General features: G+C 38.3%; 1 protein-coding gene across 1 annotated transcript in view; it reads right to left on the bottom strand.

Annotated features, from left to right (window-relative positions):
- adamts7 (a disintegrin-like and metallopeptidase (reprolysin type) with thrombospondin type 1 motif, 7) overlaps positions 1-9,842 on the bottom strand; it is a 142,552-nt gene that overhangs the window by 83,841 nt on the left and 48,869 nt on the right. The window contains exon 8 of the mRNA XM_014001567.1: positions 5,828-5,971. Within this exon, the coding sequence (XP_013857021.1) occupies positions 5,828-5,971 (144 nt within the window). The remainder of the gene's footprint in view (positions 1-5,827; positions 5,972-9,842) is intronic.

The following is a 9,842-nucleotide window of genomic DNA, read 5'->3' as shown; positions in this document are numbered from 1 at the left end:
AAATAAAGGTGCGAACTGAGGTACCAAAGAAACTGAACCCATATCAGGTTACAGAGACAGATGACAGGGATAAAACAATCATTCTTTTGGTCTCTGTTGGAATAAAATGGCAACAGTCACTATATGAAACTGGATGGCAGCAGAGAGCACMTTTGTGTCTTTTGTAACAATTAACAGAGCTAATTTTTCAAGAAATTGTTTGTTAATTAATTCTGCCTTCAAGCCTTATACATAAAAAAAACTTATATAAAAATAAACCATGTATTGCATATTTTCCCTTGTTTTGTTTCAGTAAATAAATGAACAAGCATCATCTTCATGATTTATTCAGGAATGCAAAGAYTGGAATTTGAACTCATAAAAAGATGGCTCTGTTCATGTGCTGCCCATCCATGTGATGATATCAGCACTCAGCTCAGTGTGACCTCCTACATTCCACATGAAATGACACCTCCAGATCAAAACTCCGTGGCAGCGCAAACTGTGGGAGTCTCTGAAGATAACAAAAGCCTCATACAATAGGAGCCTTGTCTGGTGTTAAGCGGCAGAAATACATAAATCAGAGAAATCTAGGTCAAAGCAGCAATTTAAACAAAAAACGAACATACGTAAAAGTAGTGTTGAAAGAAAACAATAAAAAATGTTGTTTTAATTAAGTTTGGAGGTCAAAATCCATGAGACAGTTGGACTACTACGACCAAATTGAAAATTAAAACAATCATTCAGCGAGCGTTCCTTTCTCCTAGGGTTTTTAAGACTTCAGAACAATTTCCATAAAATGCTTTGTTTTCCCCCAAACTGAAACAATTTTCCCTTAAAGCTCTACTGTGAGGTTCAAGATTAATACAAAATGGTTCCAGTTTTTAGCATTTGGGCAAGACAAAAGTATTCTGTGTAACAGAGTTGAGCAATTTCGCCCAATTAAAACATTCATATATCATATATTTTTTGAGCTGAGTTCAGCTGTCTTTCACTTTGTTACACACAAAGACACAGACAATGAGCTTTTGTGACTCTCACAATGCAAATATCACTCTGGGGCTCTTTTTTTGTCTCACTCCTGTACAGTCTGAAAGCTACCGTTCTGCCATGTAGCTGAAGAGCCTTCTAAATGGATTCCAGATGCTCAGAGCTGAGTAACTGGGGCAATCGAACTGAAACGCTTCAGACATTCGACACTTGTGCGGTTGGAGCCGAGAGTCGAGTCTTTGTTGTCAGCAGCTGACTGTAAAGCTGACAGAGATGCAGACTGTACTGAAAATGGGTGAGCATGCAGAAAAATACTTCAGAGACTGAGTTTTAGTTGCTGCCGTGGGATAATAAACAAATGCAAAACCTAAAGAACATGCCAAAATCAGTTTATATATATATATATATATATATATATATATACACATATACATATACACAACCAAAAAAATGTGTTCTTGGATTATAAATCACCTGCCATCTTTCTGCCACCTAAAACTTTACATTTATTTTGGTGGTGAAAAATGACAAAATCTTCAAAATGTTGTTATGTACAATCTCCATGGGTTAAAGCAAAGAAAAGATCTTTTGACTTAAATTATTTTCTACATCTCTTTTCTCTGCCCCCCGCCACACACACGAGTACACAGTATAGTGTTCGGAGTATTGGTGGCAGTTTGATTCAGAACAAATTTGTCATCTCTGAGTGAAAAGTAGGGGTAAAAAAATCATTCTGCTTTTATTTCAACTTATAATGCACATAGCACTCACTCCTGTCCTTAACCCAAAAAGTGGCTAATAAAATAATGACCCCAGCTTTTGAAATAAAATCCTTTGTAGCAGGTGAACAGCGTGAGTCCCTGAACACTCACTGAGCGACAACTCCGCTCATGAACGTTGAAGACCCTCGTCCTTGATGTAGCTCAGAAGTCAGAGCACTTCATGATCTCAGCACCACAGCATTAATGACTTAATGACTTAAACAGAGGTGGAGGCCTCCGTTTTCAGTTGTCCCCCTCCTACAGCGCGGCTATTGCCAGTATCACTCCAACCCCTGTTAACAATAAGTGTTAATTAGGTGTCAACGATAGCCATGTGATGTGAGTATCAGTCACATGGAGGTAGGGCTTAAAAGCCTGAATTTTGCCTGAAACTCTCAGACTGAAGAAGTCTCTTGGAGGAGAGACGAAACGTTTCATTAGAGCAGAACCCGTCCAGAAGACCTACACAATTTTTTTCTTTTTGATTTTTTTACCTGGATTACTGAGATGCATCAGGACAGAATTAATGACACCCAGCAGCAGTTGTTTGGAAGATCAGCATGTGCATAACGTAGTTTCTTACCATCTCTGCTGGGGATGCACCGGCACATGAGTTATGAAGTGTCACCAGAGTCTGCCGTTTACACCAAAGGAGTTAAAAGAATGCAGAATATTTTTAGTAAACAAGGAGATGAATTTTGAGGTAGCAACTTGGTGACATTTTTAAGCCCCTTTTTTCTGTGGGGAAAATTTGAAATATAGCTTTGTTGTGGTGCATTTTCTATTTCATTACAGCTGCAGAAATCTTATCTACAGAAAGTGCCATGTTTGGGTAGACATCTTTTAAAACAGATCACACCGAGGCATAAACATGTTTATCTGCTGTGGAGTAAGGAATGAGATAAGGGAGTATTTAAATTTATTTTGCAATTATCACAAGGATGTAAATCATGCTGATAAACAGAATTCTCAGGATTAGAAAAGTTAACATGAAGAAGGTTTTATGCCTATTTGCTGTTCAAAAAATACACACTGGTGACTGCAGGTCGCCACAGAAACAAGAAGAAACAAGACAAATTATAAAATGACTTGTAGCCTTTTATACAATAAATCAACTGGAACACATACTTCTTGTTAATGACCAAGAGTGGAGTCTATTATATACTACAATAAGGTTTTAAAGGCATACTGAGATTGCGTACTGATWTGTCGTGTCAAAAGAAAGCCGTCAGCGTGCTTCCACCAAGAACACTTTAACAATGGCAGAAAATCAGCCCCGTGACAGCTAYAATAACACAGGTGGTAGCATTTTAATCCAGTTCAGAAAGGAAAGATCTGAGTTCAACCGTTTAAATTTGAAGAATTCAATGTGAACACAGATTCTGATAGATTCCTGTGTATCTGAGGGAACTATAAGAACTATATTTTCCACATCTAACACTTCAACATATCTTTATCTAAGCCAAAAGGATGAATACATATGTGACAATTTCAAAGCAAGTTTACTACAGAAGTATTCACTTTGCCAGCAGCAACCAGGGTTTATTGATGCTGAGAATAGCTGATAGCCATTTTGGTCCAACAATGAAAACTTTTTTTTTGCATGATCTTATGTAATATTGCAAGATGTCACAATTTAAAATATGTGTTGTAAATTACTCTCAGCTCCTACCAGATCCTATTATAGATTCATTATCTGTAAAACTGACTGAGTTATAACTATGTTTGAGATTTCCACGGTCGTAGCCAGCTTGAGTCGGGCTTCCTCATAAAGTTATKTTGTTGTAGATGTACATTAAAGTTTATGTTTAGGAGTTAATGGCAACATTTTAGACARTATTGCACAGTTTCTAACACTCAGAACATGTTTTAGGATCAGTCTCTGCTACTACCAACCAGATTTCAGTGCAATACCTGTGAAAAATTTATTGAGTTATATATGGCCCAATTGCAAGTGTAAGAAAATATTGATAAACTGAAAAACTGCAACATTTAATTTCCCAATACTGTATCAATATTTAACTAAGGCTTAAAATGTAAACTTTCATGACAGCAGTTCATTTTTGGGTTGTACCTATGACCACTAGTTAGCAGCAGTCAGCCAGAAATTCAGCTTCTCCACTCCCRAGGAGCTTGATAGTATAATGCTAGTTTAAACGTTAGCATTGTGAATAAATGTTAGCACTAAGTACTGAATCTGAGTAGATTAATAGCTACATGTTATTTGATTTATTATTTAAAAATAAATGGCAAAGAATCAATGACTTCCAGAGGCAATACTAAAAACCATAAAACTAAGTCAATATTATATTTTGAAARTGTCTCATCAAGCTCAGAGAAGCTCTTGATGTCAACATTTAAAGCAGTGATTTCCAACCCTGATCCTTCTGGTCCTGATCCTGGTCTTCTGAAGACCTGCTGAATAGCAGGGAAAYGGGTAAAACACAAAGGATAGGGTTCCTTGAGAATCAGGGTGGAAACCACTGGATTAGACCAGTAAGCACTAATTTCAAAGCTGCCCAAGGGTTGCCAACTGAGGACACAGATTGTAGTGTAAAGCACTTTGAGTATCCTGACTGATAGAAAGGTATTACATAAGTTCAGTCCATTTAATATTTAACTGTCCCATAGACAGGATGACCCATATTTTACACCAAAAATAAAAAAAAATGTGTAGGTCTTCTGGACGGGTTCTTCTCTAATGAAACGTTTCGTCTCTCCTCCAAGAGACTTCTTCAGTCTGAGAGTTTCAGGCAAAATTCAGGCTTTTAAGCMCTGCCTCCATGTGACTGATACTCACATCACATGGCTATCGTTGACCCCTAATTAACACTTATTGTTAACAGGGGTGGAGTGATACTGGCAATAGCAGCACTGTAGGAGGGGGACAACTGAAAACGGAGGCCTCCACCTCTGTTTAATGATGGACGGTCTTTCTTCACAAAAATGGCTTCTTTTACTCCTCTCTCAAACCAACGTTCCTCTCTATCAAGAATGAGAACATCCTCATCTCTGAAAGAGTGACCGCTGGCCTGTAAATGAGTGAAAACTGCAGAGTTCTGGCCATTAGATGTAGCTCGTCTGTGTTGGGACATTCTTTTGAACAGTGGCTGCTTTGTTTCCCCGATGTATAACTGGTCGCAGTCCTCCTGGCACTTAACAGCATATACAACATTGCTCTGTTTGTGCCGGGGCACCGGATCTTTGGGGTGAACCAGCCTTTGCCGTAATGTGTTTTGAGGTTTGAAAGCTACTGGGACATCATGTTTAGAAAATAAATGTCTCAGTTTCTCCGAAACACCCGCAACATACGGAATAACCACTGGTTTGGGTCTGGGTTTGGGGTCTTCATTTTCACCTGAAGGTTGCATGGARTCCTGTCTGTGTTTCCTGTCTGCTTTCARGAAAGCCCAGTCAGGATAACCACACTGCTCCAGGGCCTGTCGTGTGTGTGATTTCTCTTTCTGCCTGGCTCCTGGCTTTGTAGGGACACTGTCTGCTCTCATATTTTACACCAAATTGAAGTAACCTGTTTGGGACATTCGTTCTCCCAGCTGCAGCATACAATCCAATGTGTCACAATTTGGCAAACAGGTAGACATTTATCTAGCACCCCGAGGTGAAGAGGGTCCTCAAGGGGTGATAATGAAGTGGCCAAATGCAACGACCATATGAAACATTCAGGGCATTGAAATGACTGGCGTACTAGCTCTTCCCCATTAAGGGGAACAACATTATACTATCAACATTATGCATTTAAAAGCTGCCACAAGCATCTTATCAAACTACACAATTTAAACTGCAGATGAGACAACCCTCTAYCTCTTGTTGGTTGTTTCTGACCGGGAGCAGTGTGGTTTTGCAAATGGCTGAAGGACCACTGGGAGGAGCCAGAGGAGCTTTATTTTCTCACAAATTATCTGTCTCATATCCAACGGTCAGGACAGTTTTAACAGATTTTATAAGTTACCTACTGCAGCTTTAATGGCACATTTGTCTTTACCATTGAAAACASGGATTGAATAAGAAATATGAAACATAAAATACTTATACTGAGTTTTATTTTTTTTAAATAAAATACTTTCTGTTGTACTTACTCCAGGAAGCGGGTGATGTACTGACGGCTGCAGCGTGACCACCTGGGCAGGAAGGTGCCATACAAAAGCTGAGGAGACATGACAAAAGGTCCTTTCCCAATGGGTTCACAGTCATTACCGTGGCCATCATGCTGAATCCCAAAGCTGAAACATAAAAGCACATCCCACAAAAGGAAGGTAATTAATGCGAGGCAGAACAGAGTGTCATATGTACATCGAGGTAACAGTATCATGTGAAACAACAGAGACACATATGACTGTAAATAGTTTGTTCTCTACAGGTTTCAAGCAAATCTTTAATGTTCACTTGAGTTACTGTTGGTGCAGCATCAATGCAAACTGATGATAAACACAAGCTAATTATTTTTATTATATTTTTTTAGATGCATTGTACTTCTATTTAAAGTCTTTCAAAAAGGCTGCTGTGACTTTACAGGTAGGGATGCTTCATGCTTTTCAGGGATGAAAGTAAAGCAGCAAGAATGAAAATTCAGGGTTAAGCTGGGGTTTCAACAACTCCATATCTGAGGTCTTCTTTTAACGCTGCACAGAAAAACTAAACTAAACTAAACTAAACTAAACTAAACTAAACTAAACTAAACTAAACTAAACTAAACTAAACTAAACACTATTTCACAATAACTTGAAGTCAGATGAAATAAAATTATTCTTATTGTATAAATTACTGAGGTTTAGACAGTTTAACAGCGGACACTCTCCCATCTGTGGTCCTGAAAACCATGTAAATCACTGAAGTGCACTGCAAACWGATTTTTGCTGCTGTTACTGTTCCATCTACAGTCTATTCATTGGAGTTTCACTTCTAGAAAGGGCAACATTTAGCTCAGAGATTATTAACACGAACCATGCAATGAGATCTCCTCAGGTTACTGCTGACATTTTGCACCTGAAATAATTCTCTTAGTAGCTGCAGGGCGGTGCAATGATCAGCAGACGGTGTGTGGACGGGAAAAGAGTCAAGGTGCTGCAATATTCCAATTATAACACGCAAAGAAGACATTACTAGAATGTTTTGATTGCAAACCTGTTTTTTTAATTTACCTTCATTTTCTTCTTTTTTTATCAGCTCCATCCATGGTGCTCTGGTCWCGAATGAGAATTATTTCACAGTCCATAATGAGACCCCATCCCCACCAAACCAAATAAGAGAAAAAAGGAGGGTGATTTATATTTGTTTGCCTATTCCTTGAATTAAAAGACTTTTTTGCAGAAATTGCATGAAGTGAGTTTCCTTATTGTTTTTATTGCACACATTAGGATTTAATGGGCAAAACATTTTCTGACTGTAAGAACTGGGAGGTATGTAAACTTTATTTGCATCAATAATTAGAGGAGCAAATTGTGAAGTCAGCCATTACCATTTATATTGATTTTATTCCAGGATTGTGTTTGAGAACCTTTTTCACCCAAAAACAATGTGTTTATGTCCCCTTCCTCTCATAGGACAGCCAAGTTCCTACTTTATGTTCCTTTATGAGCACACATTTGTCATAAATCTTTTCAGTCTGGTCTGCAGAGTGAAGTGATTGATGATATGGCTGAGTGGTGGAAACGGAGTTATTTGCTCAAACTGCTCAAATACTTATCCACGCCTTCATAACCTCAAGACTCGATTATTGCAATAGCATTCTCTATGGACTTCCATCTACACATCTGCAAAAGCTGCAGTATATCCAAYACTCGGCTGCCCGCCTTCTCACCAACCACATCACTCCTGTTCTGAAAAATCGTCACTGGCTCCCTGTTCAGCATCGCATACAATACAAAATACTCATCACCTACAAAGCCCTCAACAAGCCCCCCCCCCCCCCCACACACACACACACACACACACGTATCTCACCAACCTGCTTCATCATTACTCTCCTACCCACATCTCCATTCCTCTGACTCTAACCTTCTGACCCCCATCAGGACCAAACATCGTACCCTAGGGGACCGAGCCTTTTCTGCTGCTGCAATCAATGTAATTTAAATTTGTTTAAACTTAACAATAAAAGGTGTATTATTATAAACGTCGCCAGAATAGTTAACTTTGGGTTGATGCCCTTATTGTAAAATTTAAAGTGATGTTTATCTTGTACCTTTTGACAGCTCCATAACAAAATCACTGAAGCTGGGTTTAATTTACCCCCAAAGGGCAGCTCACTGTCCAGAGAAATACACTTCATGAAAAAGTGACTTATTTCTTAAGAATTGATGCAGTGACTGATTCAAAAAAGAAACTGTCTTTGACCAAATAAATATTATATGAGGTTAAGAAATAGGTCAAGGACTAAACTCTAWGAAAGCTGAAGATCATCGTATTTGAAGTCCAGGCGCCATTACATTTAGGTTCTGAGTTTTTTATGTTGAGCATAATGAATTGAACGGACTAACTCAAGGTGAAGAAGACTCCAAGCTAAATGRGACCCGAGTTGGGAGATTATCTTTTGTACGTATATGTTCCTCTTTGTAACAGGCTTCTTGAGTTATTACACTTTAAACTTGTGAAAAACACCTTCAGTCTGAGAGCCCACAGGGAAATTATTGAATGCATTTTCTCCTTTTTGGAAAGCACGATGTATTCACATTGGGCTCCTGTCAATCCAATACTTGTTAATGGATCCTACAAAACACCCACAACACACATCCCTACTAAGCATACAGATGCAGAGGAGAAAAGACTTTTAACATGCAATCAAGGGTAAACAGCTGAAGGTGACTTTATAGAAGTAAAACTACACTCAGCTGGACTTTTGAGCAACAATCMAATCTAAGAGGTTTATACTGACAACATGCTGTTTAAAGTGACTCCAGATCAAATTATAGGATTCATTTGGGGAGAATACACACAATCACATTTATAGATACACAGTTTGGTTTCAAACAACTTAAAACATTCAAATAAATTGAAAAAAGAAATTAACTGCAGCWGGTAAATGCTTTTTATGTCATATTCATTATTTAGCATTATTGGTTTGAGTTTATTCATTTAAACTAAATATTAGATGAACAATTCAAAGAGAGCAAAAAAAAAAGAAATAGTAACTTTGTAGAGGATGAATTCATGTATATTAAAGTGTTTTGACAAAATATGTGGGAAAAGAGAAGCAAATAAAGGACTAAAAAACAAAAACACAGAAATAACGCACAATCAAGTCTGATAAAAAGTACGAACTAATTAAGAAAATTAGTAGAAATTATTGAGTCACATGAAGTACTTCATGAAGGAATGGAGACCCATTTTTTCTTATCATCATCATCAGTGGACAAAATATTTCAGTGCCATCTCAGTTGTTTCTCGTGTTAATCTGGCTTCATTTTTCTAAATTTATAACTCAAACAGCAGGTTTACTTCTCGTGCTGCTTCAGGCTCAGACTGCTGGAGKACAAACTGACCACAWCTCCTCACTCGGCTGCCRTCTTTACTWGCTCTACTCTCCAYGTTTAGTTTTTGTAATTATTTCTATCAAAAATGTGGGGTTTTATTTGCCTTTCTTCCCAGAGAATTGACACCTGGACCATTGGCTCTGTGTTTCTCTGCACGTCTTCCCTGCCCTCTCAAACCCCAGTCAGCCAAGGCAGATGGCCACTGAGCCTGGTTCTGTTGGAGAGTTTTATTTCTGTTAAAAAGGGAGTTGTTCCAAACTGTCACCACTGTGCTGCTCAGGATGGGAGACTGCACTTAAGMAAAGATTTGGTGCAATCTGTTGGCTTCCTTAGATAGATGACATTCTGAAATGAGGTGATGTGCTCCGCAAATGGAAGGATATTGTAACTGAGAGGCCAAAGTGGAGGTATTGTATTTATGACATGTGCAAGGAGACAGACTTCAACAGAAAGGGAGATAACAAAAGAAAAAGAAATGAAATAGTATAAAATATTTACATCCATAATTCGAATTATACTCTTATAAATTAGTGTGTTACAAGTATTGTGTCTTAAGTGACTAAAGTGTGTGTGTGTGTGTGTGTGTGTGTGTGTGTGTGTGTGTGTGTGTGTGTGTGTGTGT

Source organism: Austrofundulus limnaeus, unplaced genomic scaffold, assembly GCF_001266775.1.
Source record: "Austrofundulus limnaeus strain Quisiro unplaced genomic scaffold, Austrofundulus_limnaeus-1.0 Scaffold9, whole genome shotgun sequence".
NCBI lineage: Eukaryota > Metazoa > Chordata > Actinopteri > Cyprinodontiformes > Rivulidae > Austrofundulus > Austrofundulus limnaeus.
Note: the sequence above shows the minus strand (reverse complement) of the source record. Positions and strands in the feature narration are given on the sequence as shown.